Source organism: Chiloscyllium plagiosum, unplaced genomic scaffold (genome assembly GCF_037043375.1).
Source record: "Chiloscyllium plagiosum isolate Xiang-an unplaced genomic scaffold, Cpla_swu_hap1 HiC_scaffold_10, whole genome shotgun sequence".
NCBI classification, from domain to species: domain Eukaryota; kingdom Metazoa; phylum Chordata; class Chondrichthyes; order Orectolobiformes; family Hemiscylliidae; genus Chiloscyllium; species Chiloscyllium plagiosum.
This window is the reverse complement of record NW_028270148.1, coordinates 52,239,126-52,263,663: the sequence shown is the minus strand read 5'-3', so window position 1 is coordinate 52,263,663 and position 24,538 is coordinate 52,239,126. Positions and strand designations below refer to the sequence as shown.

General features: G+C 42.8%; 1 protein-coding gene across 2 annotated transcripts in view; it reads left to right on the top strand.

The window, feature by feature from the left end:
- The window catches only part of vash2 (vasohibin 2), a 166,665-nt gene that overhangs the window by 89,769 nt on the left and 52,358 nt on the right, over positions 1-24,538 (top strand). For both annotated transcript variants that reach the window (XM_043695855.2, XM_087991340.1), the window contains exon 5: positions 23,588-23,969. In XM_043695855.2, the coding sequence (XP_043551790.2) occupies positions 23,588-23,969 (382 nt within the window). The remainder of the gene's footprint in view (positions 1-23,587; positions 23,970-24,538) is intronic.

Below are 24,538 nucleotides of genomic sequence, written 5' to 3'. Positions count from 1 at the left end.
AAATTTAAATTTTAATAAAGTTCAAAATCAAGGATAGAGTAAAAAGGATGATAATTGTCTAATTAAAATATCAGCTTTGTATGTTGGGGTGGCAATGCATTAGCCATGATGTGACTAGTCTGTGGAAGGCATGATTGGTGTGATGGTTTTTCGTGTGTAGAAGTATGTGACAGTTAAATTTAGGAAAAAAAAATTATGCTAACTTTTGTTTCTTTTCTCGTATCAATTTAGATACTGTGGTAACTAGGGAATTAATATTTTCTTTGTGGCTTTAGGATTAATGGAGTTGATATTACTAAAGATATTGCTCTATTTTTCTAATTCTCCTTCTATGAGAGTCCTGATACCCCCTGTCAACACAAATTGTGACAATCCTGTGGCTTTAAGAGATATATATTTGGCCTGTTTCTTTTAGAAAGAGATTGGGAACAGGAGATGAGCAGTCTACAAGAAAATAAACAACTTGTGAAGACTTGGGTGTTTTTTCAAAAGCTGGAACAATAGAAGCAGCCTGAATGGGTGTGGTCAAGTTCTCACCCACAGAACCAGAGATTTTAAGTTTAGCTTTTAGCAATTGCTGTTGGGGTCTTGAAGAGGTGGAAGCTATTTTTTGTCCCTCCCTCAGTTACAGCCAAAAGCTGGGGGTTCTCTGCTATGGGAGTAGCACATGAAACAATCTGTTTTCTGAATTTGCCTTTTTACCAAGGGTGTATTTATGGGATGTTACTATATTGGAACAGTTAATTCATAATAGTTACTATATCGATTATTCTGTTAAGTTTTCCAATCGAGTTAGATTATTCTAAGTTCCCCTTTCTTTTGTTGTATTTTAAATATAGTGTTTGAATAAATTGTCTTTTGCTTAACATTGGATGAAGGGCTCCGGCCCAAAATGTTGATTTTCCTGCTCCTTGGATGCTGCCTGACCTGCTGTGCTTTTCCAGCACCACACTCTCAACATTTGCTTAATGTCAAGTAGTTTGACCAATCAAATTGCATCTGAAACACAACACCTCATATATACCTTTAAAGTAAGAAAAAGCTAGGATTTAGGCTAGCTATATTTTGAGCGGTTCTGGTCTGGTCTGGTCCATAACAAAATACAGAATGTTATGTTATTATGTGACTGCATCACCTCATAAAGAAATTGGTGAGAATACAAAGGGAGCCCCTGAAAACCAAAAAGTAACTCTCTGGGAGCCCTTGAGGAGATCACAAATTGTGTCCTTCATCGAATGCTTTTAGGATTGCTTGAAAATCTGCAGAGAAATCCCTCCTGTCTCATAAACATACCACCAACAATGGATCCCACCGCATACAGGAATATACCATGCTTGTGTATCTGCTCTTGAGTGTACAAACCAGATGCTGTTTGATACCTTTGGAATTGCTTTTAACACAACTCCTAATATGGGCCTCTCTGTGGACCTTTGGGTTTTCCAACAATATTACAAGAAGCAGAGACTCCTCTGGTGCTATATACCTCTCACCTAGGTATGGTTTCTGATCTTTAAAGAAGATTTTCAGTTTCTTGCCATGGGTTTCTGTTGGTGGCCCCAATTTGTTGTTGGATTAGTGTCATCACTGCTGCTACCATCCTTTATGATTTGGTTCCACTTTGGATAATATTTGGGTCCCTCATTGTGGCATGTTCTGGATCATGGCAAGTTTTCCCTATCCACGAGTGACCAAGGTCCAACCCCAGTTGTTTAATCAAAACACTTTTATTTATGGCACATTCTACATTTTCTGCTAAGTACACCTCCACTTGTACAGACTCACATCTCCCTTCTCAGACAAATGACTTTCTATATCAGGTCAGGACTGATGAAGGGTTAAGCCCGAAACATTGACTATCTTGCTCTTCAGATGCTGTCTGACCTGCAGTGGTTTTTCCAGCACAACACTTTATCGACTCTGACTTCTCCAGCATCTGCAGTTCTCACTATCTCCTAATGAATGTTCATATCATAGTTATATCATCATCCACACACTGTTAAAAAAAACTGGCCAATTTTCCACCATCCAGAACTGCTGAACTGTAGAAGATTGCTTATTTAGTGACTACGGTGTCTAGAATTATACAGTCTGCATGTGAAAATATTTCAGATCTTTTGATTTGCTGATTGGTGACTTTGTGCTTATTAAGAGCCAAAAGTGAACACCTCCATCAATCTTGCTACACATAGATGCTTCTAACAAACTGCTTCTAAGATGTTATCTTGATGTTTCCCAATCTGTTTCCTAGTGTGACCCTGTTTTGAGGCTTGAAAATTGCTGCGATCTCTCTTGAGAATTGGGAAGGTGTTACTGTTCGAGTGGAGCACAGCTGTTATAACTCTTTCGGAGATCGTAGTGGCCAATTGCTGCCTTCGAGCGTGGGGCCCAAACACTTCAGCTTGTGGCCCACCTGGGATCTTGACTCCCACATTGGGAAGTCCTGTTATATCTGCATTATAAGAGAATTAGGCAGCAACCAATCACACAAACACAAGGCGCTTGTTTGTTTGTGAGAAACAAACCTATTTTCGATAAAGTTGTTTGCAATTGATTAGCACAGTTCAGATAATGTGGTAGAGGCTAGAGGAGGGCAAACTGACACAGACATTCTTTGTGATCACTACACAATCTTCAATTAGGCTGACATACATACAGCTCCTTTTAAACCTTCAAAGGAAATTTTCAACCCCTTTTATGAAGAGAGGTTGGTATTTATAACTTCAAAATTATAGCTTCCTTTTGAGGAATGACAAACCCAAGGCTCCCACAGTGTTCTTAAATCACCACTTTGTAACGGTTTTCATCCCAACTCCTTGTTCTAAACCACTACCTTGAAAATTAGAGGTTACTCAGTGTCCTCAAATATTCTGAAAACCATTAAATTAATATGCAAAACAGGCTTTTCAAAAAATGAAAATGAAAGGTTCAAGTATTGTATGAGAGTTTGTTATGACACAAAAATTTTGGAACGAGTAAAGACCAAAAAGTTAAATCGTTGTTTTCAAAAGTTTATGTTGCCAAATGCCAGAGACCATTCCAAGGGAGTCAGGACGAACAGTTTCAGTCTGTTCTGCTCTTGAATAGCTTGGCTAGCTCCCCGAGCAATTTCCCAACCCTTTCTCCTAATGTTGACTGTGGCTCCATGGTAGCACTCTGACCTCAGAGCCAGAAGGCTGTGTGATCTCATTCTCACTCCAAAAACCTCAGCAGAAAGTTTTACACTGATCTTTCAGCATATTACTGAGAGAGTCTGACACACTGCTGTCTTTCGGATAAGGTGTTGAAACTGAAGCACTGTCTGCCCTCAGCTGGACATTAAAGATCCCACGACACTATTTGGAAGAAAAGCTTTAGAGAGCTCTCCCCGATGATCTAGTCAATTCTTGAATTGGTATTACTAAAACAAATTACTTGATCATTATTGCAATTCTGTTTCTGAGACTGTGCTATGTGCAAATTGGCTGCCATGTTTCCTATATTACAACACTGACTACTTTATAGAATTTCCCATAAGCTGCAAAACACATTTGGGACAGTTTAAGGTAATGAAAAGTGCCATATAAGCAACATTTTTCTTCCCTGTCGAATGTTTCTCACCTGCACCTAAGTCCTGGCTCTGAGTATGTCTCTTCCCTTCTCCTATGATAAGATATATTTGTGAGCCTATTGGATGTGGAGGTGCACTCAAACTTTATGCTACCAAGTTTTTACAGTCCAATAATACATTACTGTCCTACATTTATCGGTTCCTGGAACTAACTTTATTTTGTGCAATCGTATTTACAGTGTATAATTATCTACTCTTGCAAACAATGCTACAGAGTAACCTTTTTGAACTGAACACTACTTATATTTAGGGTATAGGTTTGCTCGCTGAGCTGTAGGTTTGATATCCAGACGTTTCATTACCTGGCTAGGTAACATCATCAGTGGCGACCTCCAAGTGAAGTGAAGTTGTTGTCTCCTGCTTTCTATTTATATCTTTCTCCTGGATGGGGTTCTTGGGGTTTGTAGTGATGTCATTTCCTGTTCATTTTCTGAGGGGTTGATAGATGGCATCTAGATCTATGTGTTTGTTTATGGCATGGTTGGAGTGCCAGGCCTCTAGGAATTCTCTGGCATGTCTTTGCTTAGCCTGTCCCAGGATAGATGTGTTGTCCCAGTCCCACTACTTATGTCACCATAGAGGAGGACAAGAAGGGTACTGTCATCAAATTCTCAGAAGTGGCAATTAAGCTACTCTGCTGTAGAATCATATGGTTAGCATTGAATACCATGTGAAAGAATGTGACCTTCTGTATGGTAATCATATGAATGTCTCATTGTCAGTAATTGTACTGTTCCACTTGGAGCAGTTTCTCAATAAGGATTGAAAACACTCAATCAAATTTATAGTTCACTTGCAAATTACAAGAAAACAAATTGATGACTCACACAAAAAGTTGTTGTACTTAACGGGATTATGGTTGGTTTGAAACTATGACAGGAAATAGTTACAGAGTTTTAAAACATGAGAAGGAGAAAGAAAGTAATCATTAAGAAACAGTAGCAGCTTTGTTATTTCTTCCCAGCAAGTAAATGCTTTACCAGTGTTGAGCTCGAGTACATTATGACTATAATTATTAACACCATCGATTAATTGGGTTCCTTCTCTATAAGATGGCCAAACAATTCTCTGGGGTCTCCTTCCCTGGACTGCAGTGCTGCTAACTCCATGATACAGCCAAAATCTCCACCATGTTTCTTTCTCTAACCCTTTTTCAGATCTCAGGGCCAGTTTACTACATAGTCAGACCACAGTAACCTTCTTTTACAAGTACAATACCCGACTGCATTCTGCACTCTTGTTTCAAACAATAAGTGAGATTTAGTCGTGCCTGGCGGAGCTGCATTTTGGCAGGAGGACCGTGGGAATCAGGCAGAAGTACCTGCCATTCCCAGTGTCAGAGACTGAGTGAGTGACCACGTGTGTGTGTAAGAGAGAGAGATGTGGATATAAGGAATTTGCATGAGTCTCCCTAACCTCCTGAAAGCCGACATGCCCAACTGAGGGGCCTGGGTCAGGGAATACAATGGTTGCTGAAAGCCACTCCTTGCCCTTACATCTGACCCCTTTGCCCTCCCTCTTGCCAGGTGTATCCTCCCCAGTGCCCCAAACCCACCCCACTTATGTGTCTCTCTCAGGATCCAGCGATAGTGCCATGTGAAGGCCACTGAAGATTATCAGCAGCAGCCACCACTCTCTATGGTGCTGCTGGCAATGGCTGGCTGACCAGATTTCTGCCCTAGCCTGGCCTTGGTCAAGGGGAGGCCCGATGCTGTCCTGATTTTGCTTAAATGGTGTCAGGTCTCCCAAGCAGAAACAAAGTGGGCTCCCCCTCTGCTCCTTCAATTAATGATGTTTGTTACAGAAACTAAATTCCAACACATAGTTTGAATCCACCCAGAAAGCTGTCTCCCTTTAGCTTTCTCCAGTAAAATTCCTTCTGTAAAGTCTGTTATTGTCAGTTTTTCAGAAAAGGTTCTTTTGTCTATAACACTGTGTTTAATCTTAAATTACTCCATTGTTTCCAAGGCTTTGTTTATAACTTCAAAACACCAGTATTTATTTCATGCTTGTATTATCACGTCCGTGTCTCCTGATAGCATTTGTTTCTGTCTCTTGACTCAACAAGTCCAGTGGTTAATTTGAGAACAATTGCACCAGAGATTTTATTTTCAGTCTAGTTTTGTCACTGACCACAAGAAGGAATACAGAAAATATAGCTAAAGCTTTAAGGCCTGAATTGGGTTGTTTTAAAGGATTATTTTTGTCCTCCACTTAGTGATGAATAAACATGGAGACTTGGTTTTTTGGACATTATCAATAACTTTTTAAATTCACTTCTGGGGTATGGGTGTCGCTGCCTGGCCAGTATTTATTACCCGTCGCTAGTTACCCTTGAGGGTGGTGGGAACCTGCCTTCTTGAACCGCTGCAGTTCCCATACTGAAAGTGGACCTACAATGCCCTTAGGGAGGGAATTCCAGGAAACCTAACAATGAAAATTATGAAATTTCCCTTCAATCAAGTAATCTATGTCAACAACTTAATAAACTGGTTACCTGCATTGTGCAAATTATTTTCTGGAAACAATAAATTGATTCTCTGTCACAGCAACTTTGATGACACAGTACCTTTAACATTGGAAGGATTCAGGATTGGGCAGGATTGGAGGTGAGGCATTGATGTAAAGTAATTTTGCAGAAGGATCTTAGAAGAGGTGAAGGAGGTTAAAAGTATGAGTGGTTTAGAGAGGTCATTTCAGGGGAATTCAGCGAAGGTTTACCAAATTGATTCCTGGGATGGCAGAACTGACATAAAAGGAGAGATTGAGTCAGTTAGGATTGTATTCACCAGAGTTTAGAAGAATGAGGGTGGATCTTATAGAAACTTACTAAATTCTAACAGGACTTAGGTTAGATTCTTAATCGTAGGGGAGCCAAGAATGAGGTCATAATTTAAGGATAAGGGGCAAACCTTTTAGGTCTGAGATGAGGAGAAATTTCTTCACTCAAAGAGGGGTAAACCTCTGGATTTCACTACCACAGATTGTGGTTGAGGCCAAACATTATGTTTTCAAGAAGGAGGTGGATGTAACTCTTGTGGCTAATGGGATCTAGAGATATGAGGTTGGGTGGGCTTAGGGGATTGAGCTCAGTGATCAGCCATGATTATATGGAATGGCAGAACAGGCTTGAGGGGTTGAGTAGCCTAATCATGCTCATATCTTCTATGTTTCTATGAATAGAATCCAGATGACAATGCAATGCTGTCAGTACATTGTCAGGATAAGTGCTGCAAATTATATTCTGGATTAGTGGTGCTGGAAGAGCACAGCAGTTCAGGCAGCATCTGAGGAGCAGAAAAATCGACATTTCGGGCAAAAGCCCTTCATCAGGAATACAGGCAGAGAGCCTGAAGAGTGAAGAGATAAATGAGAGGAGGGTGGAGGTGGGGAGAAAGTAGCATAGAGTACAATAGGTGAGTGGGGGAGGGGATGAAGGTGATAGGTCAGGGGGGGAAGGTGGAGTGGATAGGTGGAAAAGAAGATAGGCAGGTAGGACAAGTCATGGGGACAGTGCTGAGCAGGAAGTTTGGAACTGGAGTGAGGTGGGGTAAGGGGAAATGAGGAACTTGTTGAAGTCCACATTGATGCCCTGGGGTTGAAGTGTTCCGAGGTGGAAGATGAGGCGTTCTTCCTCCAGGCGTCTGGTGGTGAGAGAGCAGCGGTGAAGGAGGCCCAAGACCTCCATGTCCTCGGCAGAGTGGGAGGGAGAGTTGAAATGTTGGGCCACGGGGCAGTGTGGTTGATTTGTGCAGGTGTCCCGGAGATGTTCCCTAAAGCGCTCTGCTAGGAGGCATCCAGTCTCCCCAATATAGAGGAGACCGCATTGGGAGCAACGGATACAATAAATGATATTGGTGGATGTGCAGGTAAAACTTTGATGGATGTGGAAAGCTCCTTTAGGGCCTTGGATAGAGGTGAGGGAGGAGGTGTGGGCGCAGGTTTTGCAATTCCTGTGGTGGCAGGGGAGGGTGCCAGGATGGGAGGGTGGGTTGAAGGGGGACGTGGACCTGACCAGGTAGTCATGGAGGGAATGGTCTTTGCGGAAGGCGGAAAGGGGTGGGGAGGGAAATATATCCCTGGTGGTGGGGTCTGTTTGGAGGTGGCGGAAATGTCGGTGGATGATTTGGTTTATGCAAAGGTTGATAGGGTGGAAGGTGAGCACCAGGGGCGTTCTGTCCTTGTTACGGTTGGAGGGGTGGGGTCTGAGGGCGGAGGGATGGGATGTGGACGAGATGTGTTGGAGGGCATCTTTAACCATGTGGGAAGGGAAATTGCGGTCTCTAAAGAAGGAGGCCATCTGGTGTGTTCTGTGGTGGAACTGGTCCTCCTGGGAGCTGATACGGTGGAGGCGGAGGAATTGGGAATATGGAATGGCATTTTTGCAGAAGGTAGGGTGGGAAGAGGTGTAATCCAGGTAGCTGTGGAGTCGGTGGGTTTGTAAAAAATGTCGGTATCAAGTCGGTCGTCATTAATGGAGATGGAGAGGTCTAGGAAGGGGAGGAACGTGTCAGAGATGGTCCAGGTAAATTTAAGGTTAGGGTGGAATGTGTTGGTGAAGTTGATGAATTGCTCAACCTCCTCGCGGGAGCACGAGGTGGCGCCAATGCAGTCATCAATGTAGCAGAGGAAGAGGTGGGGAATGGTGCCGGTGTAATTACGGAAGATGGACTGTTCCACGTAGCCAACAAAGAGACAGGCATAGCTGGGGCCCATACGGGTGCCCATGGCTACCCCTTTGGTCTGGAGGAAGTGGGAGGATTCGAAGGAGAAATTGTTAAGGGTGAGGACCAGTTCGTCCAAATGAATGAGAGTGTCGGTGGAAGGGTACTGTTGGGGACATCGGGAGAGGAAGAAACGGAGGGCTTGGAGGCCCTGGTCATGGTGGATGGAGGTGTAGAGGGATTGGATATCCATGGTGAATATGAAGTGTTGGGGGCCAGGAAAACAGAAGTCTTGGAGGAGGTGGAGGGCTTGTGTGGTGTCTCGAACTGTGGGGAGTTCCTGGACTAGGGGGGATAGGACAGTGTCGAGGTAGGTAGAGATGAGTTCAGTGGGGCAGGAGCATGCTGAGACAATGGGTCGGCCAGGGTGGTCAGGCTTGTGGATCTTAGGAAGGAGGTAGAACCGGGCAGTGTGGGGTTCGCGGACTATGAGGTTGGAAGCTGTGGGTGGGAGATCTCATGAGGTGATGAGGTTCTGTATGGTCTGAGAGATGATGGTTTGGTGAGGTGGGTGGGGTCATGGTCGAGGGGGCGGTAGGAAGAATTGTCCTCCAGTTGGCGTTTGGCTTCAGCAGTGTAGTCTACCACTGCGCCCCCTTTATCCGCTGGCTTGACGGTGAAGTCGGGATTGGAGCAGAGGGATTGAAGGGTTGTGCGTTGTGAGGGTGAGAAGTTTGAGTGGGGGAGGGGTTAGACAGGTTGAGGTGGTTAATGTCCCGGTGGCAATTGGAAATGAAGAGGTCGAGGGTGGGTAATAGGCCAGCACGGGGTGTCCAGGTAGATGCAGTGTGTTGGAGGTGGGCGAAGGGGTCCTCAGAAGGTGGGCGGGAATCCTGATTGTGAAAGTAAGCTCGGAGGCGGACGCGGCGGAATAAGTGTTCGACGTCACGGCGTATTAAATTCATTGATGCATGGGCGGAGGGGGATGAAGGTGAGTCCTTTGCTGAGGACTGATCGTTCGTCCTCAGTGAGGGGGAGGTCTGGAGGGATGGTGAAAACTCAGCAGGACTGGGAGCTGGGATTTGGTGTGGGTCTGGAGCTGGGAGTGGGGGTGGAGCCTGTAACTGGAGTGGGTGTGGTGGTGGGGGAATGGGGGTGGAGTCTTGAGCAGGGGTGGTGTTCCCCTCAGGGTTCTGGGGGGTGGGGATGGTGACAGTGGGATCTGTGGGGGGCGAGTCAGCAGAACGCAGGTGAGTGGCGTTGGTGGGGGCGGAAATGGTGGCAAACACGGCAGTAGGGGGTCGGAAGTCAATGAGCGTGTGACATCAGCGATGATGTGAGGGGCGGAAGTGATGTCACATGTGGTGCATGAGGAATTGTGAGGGGTGGAAGTGGCTGTGGAAGCGGCCATGATGGGGGCGGAAGTGACATCATCAATCAGCGTGGGTGTGGCAGCTGCACCAGCCGCATGGCTAATGGCATCCGAGCAGTTCCAGAGGCCGGGGAAATCTTCTGGAATGTTTGAGGAGCGCTGGTTATGGAGCTGGGTAGATAAAAGTTTGTTGTACTTACAGTTTTTGATGTTTGAGATGGAATTGAAATACTGTTTGTTGAGAGTATGAATTCTCCTGAGGGTGTAGTACAGAGTGGGTCCTTTGCAATTCTGAGAGAGTGTGGCCCTCAGCTGAGGCAGGGCTGACTGTAGAGAGGTTAGGTGCCAGCGCATTGCTGCAAGCGTGGAGCAGAGGATCTTGAAGGAGAACTGTTACTGGTGTTTTTGAATCTGTAGTCTGTACTGTTTGTCCTGTTCGGGTCCGAACTCTGCTGGTTTAAAGGTGGTCCGGAGTCCGTGTGGGATGAGTTGGTTACGGAGGCAGGCACTGAGGAAGCAAATGTGGCTGTGGTAGCGAGTTTGTTTCAGGACATGGTTGAAGAGCTTCAGGGCAGAGGAAATGACCTGGGAGTTGCAATGGGAAAGGGACTCCCTGAGATTCTTGTACAGAGAGGAGGAAAACTTCTTCAAGGCAGGCATCCTTGCAAGAGGATTCGCAGTAGGGTTAAAGTCAACTAGGTAAAAACAATGACTGCAGATGCTGGAAACCAGATTCTGGATTAGTGGTGCCGGAAGAGCACAGCACTTCAGGCAACATCCGAGGAGCAGTAAAATCGACATTTCAGGCAAAAGCCCTTCATCAGGAATACAGGCAGAGAGCCTGAAGGGTGGAGAGACAGATGAGAGGAGGGTGGGGGTGGGGAAAAAGTAGCATAGCGTACAATAGGTGAGTGGAGGAGGGGATGAAGGTGATAGGTCAGGGGGAGAGGGTGGAGTGGATGGGTGGAAAAGAAGATAGGCAGGTAGGACAAGTCATGGGGACAGTGCTGAGCTGGAAGTTTGGTACTAGGATGAGGTGGGGGAAGGGGAAACGAGGAAACTGTTGAAGTCCACATTGATGCCCTGGGGTTGAAGTGTTCCGAGGCGGAAGATGAGGCGTTCTTCCTCCAGGCGTCTGGTGGTGAGGGAGCAGCGGTGAAGAGGGCCCAGGACCATCATGTCCTCGGCAGAGTGGGAGGGAAAGTTGAAATGTCGTGCCACAGGGCGGTGTGGTTGATTTGTGCGGGTCTCCCGGAGATGTTCCCTAAAGCGCTCTGCTAGGAGGCGTCCAGTCTCTCCAATGTAGAGGAGGCTGCAAATTATAGCCACAAAATGCCAATTGACTCCTCTATTGATGCTGAGGGATTTGCTTACATCTAAAATGCAAATTGTTCACCAGCAGAGACCAGGTGAGCAGTGATGGGGGAGGAGGATTTGATAGGGTGAAGCTGCCATCATTCTAGGGGCCCATCATGCTGCCCTCATTCAGGAGAGCTTAACCTGAGAGTAACAACAAATAGTGGGGGAAGTGGTTAAAAAGCAGGATCTTCAAAGTAACCTCAGTCAGTATGGGAATTGAATCGTGCTGTATCACAAGCCAGCTGTCCAGCCAACTGAACTAACTAACCCCCAGGTTTGAGAGGGTAAAACTCCAATGTGGATGTCAGTCAGAAAAGTTGATAATGTTGGAGGATGGAGCACGCTGTTAAGGAGACGGTGATGGATGTAAAATGTACTTGCTGGAAATTGTTAAGAAAGATGTAGCAGAGTTATTTTGAGAGGATAGGCTGGGACTTTTTTAATCTGAGCGTAGAAGATTGGGGCGTGACCTTATAGAGCTTTAGAAAATCATGAGGGGTATAGATAAGGTGAATGTCAGTTGTATTTTCCCTAGGATAGGGGATTTCAAGACTCAGGGGCATGTTTTTAAGATTGAAATGTGGAGCCTATTGTACAATTGAAATTTGGAGCTTAGTCAAGGAACAGCTACTGTGTGTCCTTGATAAGTATGTACCTGTCAGACAGGGAGGAAGTAGTCGAGCAAGGGATCCCTGGTTTACTAAAGAAGTTGAATCTGTGGTCAAGTGAAAGAAGAATGCTTCTGTTAGGATGAGACGTGAAGGTGCAGTCAGGGTGCTTGAGAGTTACAAGTTAGCCAAGAAAGACCTAAAGACAGGAGGGGACATGAGAAGTTGTTGGCAGATAGTATCATGGAAAACTCTAAAGCTTTCTGTAGGTATACCAGGAATAAAAGAATGACAAGAGAAAGATTAGGGCCAATCAAAGAAAATAGTAGAAAGTTGTGTGTGGAGTCTGAGGAAATAGGAGAAGCACTAAATGAATATTTTTCCTCAGTATTTACAATGGAAAAAGATAATGTTGTTGAGGAGAATACTGAGATATAGGCTACTAGACTAGAGGGATTGAGGTTCACAAGGAGGAGATGTTAGCAATTCTGGAGAATGTGAAAATTGATAAGCCCCCTGGGCTGGATGGGATTCATCCTCGGATTCTCTGGGAAGCCAAGGAGGAGATTGCAGAGCCTTTGGTTTTGATCTTTATGTCGTCATTGTCTACAGGAATATTGCCAGAAGACTGGAGGATAGCAAATTAGATTCCCTACAGTGTGGAAACAGGCCCTTCGGCCCAACAAGTCCACACCGACTCTCCAAAGAGTAACCAACCCAGACCCATTTCCCTCTGACTAATGCATCTAACACTATGGGTGATTTAGCATGGCCAGTTCACCTGACCTGCACATCTTTGGGATTGTGGGAGGAAACCGGAGCACCCGGAGGAAACCCACACAGACATGGGGAGAATGTGTAAAGTCCACACAGACAGTCGTCCGAGGCTGGAATCGAACCCAAGTCCCTGGCACTGTGAGGCAGCAGTACTAACCACTGAGCCATCATGCCGCCCCTTGTTCAAGAAGGGGAGTAGAGGCAACCCTGGTAATTATAGACTAGTGAGCCTTACTTTGATTGTGGGTAAAGTGTTGGAAAAGGTTATAAGAGATAGGATTTATAATCATCTAGAGAGGAATAAGTTGATTAGGGATAGTCAACACAGTTTTGTGAAGGGTAGGTCATGCCTCACAAACCTTATTGAGTTCTTTGATGAGGTGGAAACAGGTGGATGAGGGTAAAGTGCTTGAGATGTGGTGCATATGGATTTCAGTAAGGCATTTGATCAGGTTCCCCACGGTAGGCTATTGCACAAAATACGGAGGCATGGGATTGAGGGTGATTTAGCGGTTTGGATCAGAAGTTGGCTAGCTGAATGAAGACAGAAGGTGGTGGTTGATGGGAAATATTCATTCTGGAGTTCAGTTACTAGTGGTGTACTGCAAAGATCTATTTGGGGTCACTGCTGTTTGTCATTTATATAAATGACCTAGATGAGGGCGTAGAAGGATGGTTTGGTAAATTTGCAGATGACACTAAGGTCGGTGGAGTTGTGTATAGTGTTGAAGGATGTTGCAGGTTACAGAGGGACATAGATAAACTGCAGAGCTGGGCTGAGAGGTGGCAAATGGAGTTTAATGTGGAAAAGTGTGAGGTGATTCACTTTGGAAGGAGCAATGGGAATAAAGAATACTGGGCTAATATTAAGATTCTTGGTAGTGTAGAAGAGCAGAGAGATTCTCGGCGTCCACGTACATAGATCTCTGAAAGTTGCCTCCCAGGTTGATAGGGTTGTTGAGAAGGCATATGGTGTGTTAGCTTTTATTGGTAGAGGGATTGAGTTTCGGAGGCATGAGGTCATGTTGCAGGTGTACAAAACTCTGGTGCAGCCACATTTGGAGTATTGCATACAGTTCTGGTCACTGCATTATAGGAAGGATGTGGAAGCTTTGGAAAGGGTTTAGAAGAGATTTGCTAGGATGTTACCTGGTATGGAGGGAAGGTCTTATGAGGAAAGGCTGAGGGACTTGAGGCTTTTTTTTAAGAGAGAAGAGGGTTGAGAGGTGACTTAATTGAGACGTATAAGATGATCAGAGGGTTAGGTAGGGTGGACAGGGAGAGCCTTTTTCCTTGGATGGCAATAGCTAGCATGAGGGGACATAGCTTTAAATTGAGGGGGGATAGATATGGGACAGACGTCAGAGGTAGTTTCTTTACTCAGAGAGTAGTAGGGGCAACAGTAGTAGACTCGTTAAGTTTAAGGGCATTTTAAATGGTTATTGGATAAATATATGGATGAAAATGGAATACTGTAGGTTAGATGGGCTTCAGATTGGTTCCACAGGTTGGCACAACATCAAGGGCTGAAGGGCCTGTACTGCACTGTAATGTTTGATGTTCTATGTTTTATGTGAGAGGAGAAAGATTTTAAAAAGGCACAGGGAAACTTTTTATGGCACAGCGAGTGGTTAATGTGTGGAATAAATTTCCAGTGGAAGTACTGGATGCAGGTAGAGCTAAAAGGTTTAAAAGACATTTAAATAAATACATGGGTAAGAAATGTTTGGAGGGATATGGGCGAAGCACAGGCAGGTGGGACTAGTTTAGTTTGGGATCATGTTTGGCATGGACTGGTTGGACCGAAGGGTCTGTTTCTATGCTGTATGACTCTATGATTCTATAACTTCCTTCCATCACCATAAATGCAAAAGAAAAAAACAAACAATGTAGTGAAGATTAATGGGAAGCCAAAGGATTGGGTAGCTTTTGAAACCCAGCAAAGGATAACTTAAAAAAGCAATAACGGGGAAGAAGATGAAATATGAAAGTAAATTAGCTAGTAATAATAAAGAAGATGGCAAGAGTTTTATTTTAGATATCTAAAAGGTAAGAGAGAAGTAAGAGTGGACGTTGGACCACTGGGAAATTAGGCTGGATAATTAATATGGGGAACAAAGAAATGACGGAGGAACTGAATAGGTACTTTGAATCAATCTTCATGGTGAATGACGCCAACAGCATACCAAACCTTCAAGGGCGTCAGGGGGCAGAGGTGACTTTAGTGGCCATCACTAAGGAGAAAGTACTGGCAAAGCTGAAAAGTCTGAAGTTGGATAAATCATTTGGATTGGATGGACAACACCTGAGATTTCTGAAGGAGATAACTGAGGAGATTGTGGAGGCATTGGTGGTGATCTTTTAGGAATCACTGGAGTCAGGGAGGGTTCCAGAGGACTAGAAAATGGCTATTATTACACCACTGTTTAAGAAGGAAGGGAGGCAGAAGACAGGAAACTGTAAGCTGGCTAGCCTGAATTTGGCCGTTGGTAAGATTTGAGAGTCCATTATTAAAGATGAGATTGCGGAGTATTTCAAAGTGCTTGGTAAAAAAGGGCTGAGTCAGCATGGCTTCATCAAGGGAAGATCATGCCTGACAAATCCATTAGAATTCTTTGAGGAGGTAATGAGCAAGTTAGACAAATGAGAGCCAAACAGACATGATCTGTTTGGATTTCCAGAAGGCCTTTGACAAGGTGCTGTTAAATAAGAGCTCATGGTGTTAGAAGTAAGGTACTTGCGTAAGTAGAGTATTGGCTGACTGGTAGAAGGTAGAGAGTAGGAAAAAGGGGTATTTTTCAGAATGGTAGCTGGTGACTAGTGGAGTTCTGTAGGGGTCTGTGTTGGGATCACAATTATTCAAATTATGCATTAACAATCTGGATGAAGGAACTAAGGGCATTGTTGCTGAGTTTGCACGTGACACAAAGATAGATGGAGGGGCGGGTAATGTTGAGCTAGTGGAGAGGCTGCAGAAGGACTTGGACGGGTTAGAAGAGTGGGCAAATGAGTGGCAGATGGAACACAATGTGGGAAAGTGTGCGGTTCTGCATTTTGGTAGGAAGAATAGAGGCTTAGACTATTTTCTAAATGAAGAAAGGCTTCAAAAATCGGAAGCACAAAGGGACTTGTGAGTCTTGGTTCAGGATTCTGTTAAGGTTAAGATGCAGGTTCAGTTCTGGAAACGAAGTCTGTCAAGCAGACTTGCATAGTATGTGGGGAACCCTGTCTTCTGGCAGAGCAGATCAATTAATGATCATTACCTGATCCCTCATTTTGACTGTAAATTATCAGCAGGAAGGCAGCTATTTGAACCAGTTCTGAGTGAAAAATTGGAGGGCTGTAAGTTTATACCAGGGTGGAATCTATGATGGTGATTGCACACTTATGACCAATGAATGAGAAATGATTCAAGTTCAGAATCAGCAATGGAGCGATGCTGGATCTAGCCATTTCTGGAGCAGGAGAAGGACCAACTTTTGGTGCCAGTGGAGTTTGAATCTAGAAGCTCCACTTGATTCTGAGTTGAAGAGGATTCTAGTTGCTTAGGAGTTGGATGGGTTTAATCCTAGAGTCTAGAAGTTTATATGAATTTGTTCATTTCAAATCAATTATAAAATTATTGTACAAAAATTTAAGAACTTCAGATAGAATTTTTTTAAAATGGGAACAGACTTGTATTGTGTTGAAGGTGGTGATTCACTGGAAATATTCCCAGTGGAGGTTTGTGTGTTACACAATAGAGACAGCGACATGAATATTTGTATTACAAACATTTTGAAGGTGTTTCACTTATGACACATAACAAGAAATGACAATATTAAAATGTTATTACTTTCAATGTGTAAATTTGTTTTTATACTTGGAAATCATCTATTCAATCAACACACAAAAATCAACAAGTTCCTTTGGCTTTGGATTTGAGTTGATGTAATGTGAAAAGTTATTTTTGTTCTATTTTTCAATATTTAAGGTCTTTCAAGGAATATAGAAATCTATAGTAATTTCAAAGGAAACCTGTCTTGTCTGTCTTGTTGTATTAATATTAACCCATGGATATGTCATTAAACTGCTTGAATTTGCTCATATTTTACTGAATTGCAACTTAATTCGTGAACGAAATTTTGGAGAACTGATCACCCCAGTGCCACCAACAATTCCAGTAACTGAGCCTGAATTTCTCATAACTCGCCTTAGGAAAGGATCAATTTATCGAGCTTTCTTTCCTGGACAGCTGGGTGAGAAATCTGCTAATGGGTTCTCCACTACTGTTTATCACAAGCCAATTTTCACTGGTCACTGTGTGCATTCGGATTCCTACAGTTCTAATGTTACAACATTGACCTTAAATCACAACCGGAATTCAGCTCTTATGTCCATATTTGGATCAGGGCAATGATGAGGTCTGAAGCTGAATGATTCTGGCAGAAGCCAAACTGAGCATCAGTGAACAGGTTATTTCTGTGCGAGTGCCACTTGCTAGCACTATCAATGACTCTTCCACCACTTTACAATGGCAAAGAGTGGGCTGATGGGCCAGTATTCAGTCAGATAGATTTATCCTGCTTTTTGCTGGTGAAGACATACCTATTGTCGATCGTATTATTGATCTGTGCCAATGTTGTAGCTGCCCTGGAACAGCTTGACTGGGGAGGTGGGCTAGTGTTGAAACACAAGTCTTCAATGCTGCAACTGGATTGTTGCCAGTAGCCCAGACCTTTGCAATTTTGATTATCTTCAGATATTTCTGATGTCACACAGAGTGAATTGAATTGGCTGAAGACTGTGATCCTGAGGACCTCTGGAGAAGCTGAGATGAATAGGTCACTTGACATGTACAACTGTAACTATCCCCCATCTATGAGGATGGAGATGCTGTGGAGATGCTTCCTCATGTTAGCTCGTTAATTGTTCAGCACCATTCATAACTTAGATCCATAGGATTGTGGGATTATTGGTCCTGTGTCAAAGCATCACTGGGTTGGTGCCTCACCTTTGATTGTGTGTGGTGTTGCTCCTGACATACCCTCGAGCCCTCAATGAACCCAGGTTAATCCCCAGGCCTAATGGTAATAGAATAATGGAGATTCCAGGCCCATGTGGTAATAGATTATAGTTGCTTACAATTCTACTGCTGCTGATGGCTTGCAGTGTTTCATGAAGGCCCAGTTTTGAGCTGCTAGATATTCTGAACCTATCCCATTTAGCATGGTGGTGGTGACACACAGCACTTTGCTCACTGTGAAGATGTGACTTTGTCTCTACAAGGATTATGCAGCGGTAAGTCTCATCAACACTGTTTTGGACATGCACATCTATGACATGTAGATTGATGAAGATAAGGTCAAATATGTTTTCCCTCTTACTAGTTTTGTCACCACCTGCCACAAGCCTGTCTCCTAGATATATCCTTTCAGACTCAGCAGTTTGACCACGAGACCCAGCCACTCTTTATGATGGGCATTAAAGTCTCCTATTCAGAGTACATTCAATACCTTTATATTCTCAATGCTTCTTCTCATTGATGTTCAACATGGAGGAGTACTGATTCGTATGCTGATGGGTGGAGGGGGCAGTACAGTAGTTGGCTTTCAGAAGTAGGTTTCTTTGGATAGAGGGGATTAATGTTCCCTGCACTTTTTTTCACTTTGTTTAATTTTCAGTCTTGTTTCCCTGAAATAAAAGGGTTTTGCTTGAAAAGAGAATAGGCAGTAAAAATTGTCTTGCTATCTATTATAATCACTTTCAATGGAAGATCAATAAAATGTATTTTATTAACTGTTGTAACATAGCCATTCATTAATTATTGTTTTGTGGGCAATAGTGGTGTCAGCATAAGTCAAATTAATCTATTTATTAATCTAACTCAGTAACATACTACACAATGAGTCAATAGAAAATGTTTGTATATCCTTCAAGGCTACCCAAAGTTCCTTGTACTTTCTAAAATATACTTTATTGTATTTTAATTTGGCAGTGTTAAATCTTAGTGCATGTAAACATGGATAAATTGTTTCATCATGATCCAATTTTATTCACTTGAAAAATTATCGTTCTGCAGTGCCAAAGCAGTACAGATGGCCAAAAGGAAATGGCAATGTCACACCCTCCGATTAACTAATCTCCAAGTAATAATTGCTTCCCTTCCAGACTTTTCCAGTTACTGCCTGAATCTCTGCAGGTCACCAGGCAATATTCTGTTGGGGGTTGTATGTGATGGAAAGTACGAGAAAATCGATTGAGGTACAAATACCAGGTCTGTGTCTGTGTTGCCCATTTGCAGTGGTCCTTGTTTAGGCTGGACCCTCTACCCTCTCCTACCAAGTACATCCAGTTTGAAGAGACTTGCAAGTCAGGACTTTCCTATGTGCCAGTCTAAGATTAATTACCAACATGGGTATGCTGGGCACCAGGAAATTTCCCAGCCCACTGATGGAGGATTGGGTCTCTTGAAACTTCAGAATCCACCATGATATTGAAAACCATTTATTCTTTCTTTCTTAATCCACTTAATAGCATTAACTTTAGTACCTGTTTGTTTTATTCTCTCATGGGATATGCCAACATTGCCATCCATCCCAAAATTGAACTGAAAGCATTTAAAAGGCAACCACATTGCTATGAGTCTGGAGTTGCATGGAGGCCAGAAGATTTCTGTGAGTGAACCAGATGGCTTTTTAAAGTCAGTGATTGTTTGCACAGCCATCAATTCTGAGATTAGCTTTATATTCTAGATTCTTTCATTGAATTCAAATTCTACCAATTGCTGTGGTGGCATTTGGAGACTTTTACCCCAGCTTCTGGATTACTAGCCCAGTCACATTACTGCTACACTGCCATCTTCCCCATTAATTGTCACATTTTCTCTGCAAATGTTAATAGAGGCATGTACACTTGCTAGAAATATGTACATTCAAGAACCTTCCATTGACCTCAAAGTCTAGTAATGTTAGCAATGGAGCAATAGTTCCTGTCCTCATGCAACAATTATGGATCTACTGACTGTGGGCTCCACTATATTTATTTAACTTGCCATTTTGCTACACTAGTGAAAACGTTCCTTGTGAAGGTATGCTGCTGGTTCTAAGAAATTATCATAAGTAGAGTTATTGTTCAAACTCTAAAATATATTTAAGAACAGTATCAGTGAATAACTAAAACATTTTGTGGTTTGTAAGGAAAATACTGGGGAAACTGGTGCAGGGAGTGGGCAATCACAGGTAAACTGTAGTAGAACACAGGAAACTTGCAGGATAATGAAAATAAATATGGTACTTAAATCTAATTGAAAGCTTTTTCCACCAGTGCTGTTTTCATGCAGTTGCAGAAAAGCCAAAATCCAGAGGAATAAAATGATCGATCAGAGAGTTCAACTCCATATGGCAAAGCAGGAATATTAAAATTTGACAGGTTCATTTGACTGGCCTCAAAAGCATACTGAGATACAATAGGGCAAGTCCAGTCCACAGAATGTCTGAGTGTCTGAGACATTAACAAACAGTTTCATTCAATGGGAACAGACCGAGTGACATATGCTGTAAGTGAAAGTTTTTTTTTATTTGGAAATCATATTTGTACCATATCCAAAAAATATGATTTGGGAAGAGAGCAGATTGTGACAAACCAGTCATCTCAATTATTAACCTTGTCTTTGCATATTCTATGCCCCAGTCTCAAATTAAAGAAAAACAATACTTTGATGCATTGTACAAAAGATGGCAGAGGAATTAATTAGTCCTTAATTAGCATTATATTTGCATTTTCTTGAATGGATAGATTTCAAACCAACCCAATCTTATGGGAACATAGGATCAGTAGGCCATTCAGCCCCTCAAACCTATTTCGCCATTCAGTGAAATCATGGTTGATCTGTCGCCTAACACCATCAACCTCCCTTTGGTCTATATCCCTTAATACCTTTGTTTAACAAATTGCATCTACTTTGGATTTAAAATTAACAACTGATCCAGCATCCGTTGCCATTTGTGAAAGAGAATTCCAAACATTTACATTTTATGTCAGATTTGTTCTGTCCTGATGACATTCTCTGAACTTCAAAGGGTAGGATTTTCAAATGTCTTTGAGGGGCAAAAAAAATGGTTTGGCAGAGCTTTGAACATAAAGGGTGTAATTTTATTCTCCCAAATGTGGCAAGTTTAGAGGCAAGAAGGGTACTAAATAGGTAAGGTGGTGGCATACCCAAACTCCACTACCTTCTCATTTCTATCAGCATTAGATCTTGGATAGAAAGGTCTATGACCAACCATCCCACAGTTTCTTGATCAAAGGCAGTCAGTGCCTGACTAAGGGACTGGATTTGGCCAAATATGCTGCTGGACCATTTAGAACAATCACATTTGAATAGCTCTTCATGTGAACCTCAAAGACATGGAATGGAATTAGAATCAAGAAACTGCAATCAATAAATCTTCAACTTGTCATTGAAAATCAAAGCCCGTGGAGTAAACTTACTAGAATTTTATTGAAGAGACCATATATTAACCTCTGAGTGTCTTTCAAAGAGGCAACGTGAAAATAATGCAGTGAAAATGCTAATAATGGAATTAATAAATTATAAGGCATGAACAGACTAAAACTTTTTATATTAAAGGTCAGAAGTTTTGTAGCAAGTAACTGAGCTCTTGAATCCCAAAGTCTGTGCACCATCTACAAGGTACAAGTCAGGAGTATGATGGAATTCTTCCCACTTGATTGCAGTTCAAATAACACTCAAGAAGCCTGACACCATCCAGGACAAAGAATTCCACTTGACTGGCACCACATCTATAAACATTCTTACCCTCCAAGTCCAACGTTCAATAGCATCAGATGAATTGTAAAAATTCACCAAAGGTCTTCAGACATTTTCCACCCCATGACCACTACCATTTAGTAGGACAAGAGCAGCACCCAGTTCCCCTCCAACCCAGTAACCATTCTGATGTGGAAGCTTTCCACTGACCCTTCACTGTTGCTGTGTTAAAATCTTGAAATCCTTTCCTAACAGTCCAGTGGATGCCCCTATGTTTCAAGATCTGCAGAGGTTCAGGAAGGCACGTCACCAGCACTTTCTCAAGGGTAATTCGAGATGGGCAAGAAATGCTGGCCCAGCCAATGACATTGACGTACTATGAATAAATTAAGAAAAACCACAGGCCAGCTTTCAGCAATTCGGGCTACCTTTAAGCAATGTTAGAGCCAATTATGGTATTTGCTCTCTGCCGATGATTCTGGCTAGCCACTAGAGTCACTGGAATGAGCAGACACCACAATAGCCCAACAGAAAAACAGGGTAGATAAAGATAAACTGGTTGGGGATTCTAGAACTAGGGGGCATAGAGGGCTAGAAGATTTAGGAGCTATGTTTGGAAGTATGTCTACACACGAACAGTGGGAGATGTTTGGATTAGTCTTTTGCAATTGGCAATAGATTCTGGATCCGTTATTAATTTTAAATCTGTGATAGATAAATTTTTGCTAAGGAAAGGTGTTAAGGTCTATGGCCAAAAGCGGGTATATGAAGTTAGGCCACAAATCAGCCATGATCTTTTTGACTGGTGGAACAGGCTTGAGGGCCGAATGGCCTACTCCTATTCCTAACATTAGCATGCTGCCTGCATTCTAATCAATGGGTATTGGGGATTCATACTTTAAAAGGGGAAAGTGAGGACTGCAGATGCTGGAGACCAGAGTTGAAAAATGTGGTGCTGGAAAAACACAGCAGGCCAGGCAGCAGACGAGGAGCAGGAGAATCGATGTTTCGGGCATAAGCCCTTCTTCAGGGATGAGGCCACTGAAGTAAGTAATACTTCAGAAAGTAATACCAACCTTTCCTAAGGTGCTTTTCAAGAAATTGGTGTTGAAGAGAAAATTCTTTGAGGTTTTTGAATAAAAGGCAGTAATAAAGTTACAAATTGAATCAGAGCATAACATGGAGCAACTGCAATGGTTTAAAGTGATGACCTCAGAGGAGATTTTTAATAGAGCATTTTAGCAACTCAACATTGCAATTGTTTACGGGATTTAGACATCACTTCATATCTCAAGAACAAAAGCTAAGATAGATACCTGCTATTATAAATTACTTTCACACGTCTTTGTCTTTTTTTCTGTTGCTTTGCCCTCCTCTGTCTATCCAGAAGGATTTGGACACATATACTTCTTAAATAGTCATTCTTCATATACAACCTTAGATAGTGAAGGGGATATTTCATGGAGGCGACGTGGTTCTGAGCTGTTGGCTGGAGGTCCAAGGTTGTTGGGAAGGCTCACTTTAGAGGTGCTAATCAGGCACTTAACTGGCTGTGGGTTGGGAAGGGGATTCACTGGGTTAATGACTCCAAGGTCAGAAGTCCCATCCACTTAGTGTTGGTCAGTTGGAGGCAACAAGAGCACGGTTGTGGTTCTCAGCAGGCTCCCTTTCCCATGCGAGCTCCATCGATCAGGCACAAAATACTTGTCGATTTGGGATTCCCGTGCTGCAGAAACCCACAAGCAAACACATCGGAGCTGGCTTGAATGGTTTGCTGTTTGTAGAGTCTCCATCTGCCCCTGGCTTAACTGCAGCAGTGATGGGAGGATGTCCTTAATTGGATATTCATTGCTTCTTAAACACCTCGATTGGAGTAGGGTGGGTAGGCTAACAATGTGCCTACCTATCAAACGCTTTAGTGAGACAATGGCAAGAATGCCACCCTCTCATCTTATACACTCTATGTAGTATAATACTAAATGCCACCCTGAATATTGGAAGACTATCTGTCCAAGGGCAGGAATAGAATAATTACAAATGACCATGTTCCTTGTTGTTCCCACAGGCACTTTCCAGTCAAAGTTTCTCTATAACAGTTAGAAGCAGGAAGACTGGATAAGTTAACTTTTGATTCTATGAATGCCAGAAGCAGTTTGATGCAAAGTTATTGCTTTCCAAAATCACATAAGGCAACACAGACCAATAGCACTCTGGAATGTTATACCCGTTTTGTTTTTGGTTATGGTCATTCCAATTTTCCATTATGCATACATAATACACAATTAATTTACTACTGAATTATTTAATAAAATCATTTTAGTGAGTCTTTTTATCTATCACGGTCTCAAACAAGCATCCTCCGATTTAAATAGCTATGCTGAGCTGGGTGACTGTTCTAAAACAAAATGCATTTTAAATATTTATTTGACTCCTTAACATAACCCTCAGATACCTGACGAATGGATTAGCAGCTGTAGAAAGGTTTCCTATCAGCTTTAAAACCCAGTTCTCAGGGAACTGCTTTCACCACGTGGTGCTGGGTGTCTATTACAATGGTCGCTATGGAACACTAGGCATGAGCAGGAGAGAGGACTTGATGGACAAGCCCTTGACCTTTCGAACTCTCAGTGACCTGTTTTTTGAATTTGAAGACTCTTACAGAAAGTACCTGCACACTGTGAAAAAGGTGAAGATTGGTTTGTATGTATCCCATGATCCACACAGCTTCCAGCAGATCGAATGGAAACATTTGGTTTTAAACACGGGAAAGATGAGCAGAGAAGAGACACGGAAGGAGTTGGAAAAACATGCTCGAGAAATGAGAATGAAGGTAATTGTAATCCAGTCATCATAGGATGAAATCTTGTTCCCTCTGTTTGGTTTCCAAAAACCACTCCTTTTCACTGATTCTCCATTTCTCCACATTGCTGTCCTCCTCTTGCCATCACTCACCTCCAGCCTGCAAGTTGGAGACAATCCTGGGCCTTGTGTGGGTGTCATATTGATGGCAGCCACTGTTATCCCAGTGGCACTGTTGCTCAATTGAGTTACCAGCCTTTGGTAGGTATGACTTACACCTCCTCAGGCATGTTCAGCAGCTGAGTGGAACGGGGTGGACCAGGTTCTCACTGCCGTACCAAGACCTCTAAGGTCTTCTCAGGAGTCTGTCCATGGTTTCCTTCTCTCTTCAAATTTGGTCAAAAGTCAGGAGACTGTATTGAATTTTGAATTAGTGTTCACATTGGTAGAAATTCATCCAAGGCCTTAATAAGCTCAAGAACTAAAAGTTTCTGTCAGACACAAATCTAAATGGAAAATGGATTGATTTCTTTGCAAAGAAAGCCTAACTTGAATTTGTGGGCAAGGTGGAAATGTAGTTACTATTCGAACCAATACCTC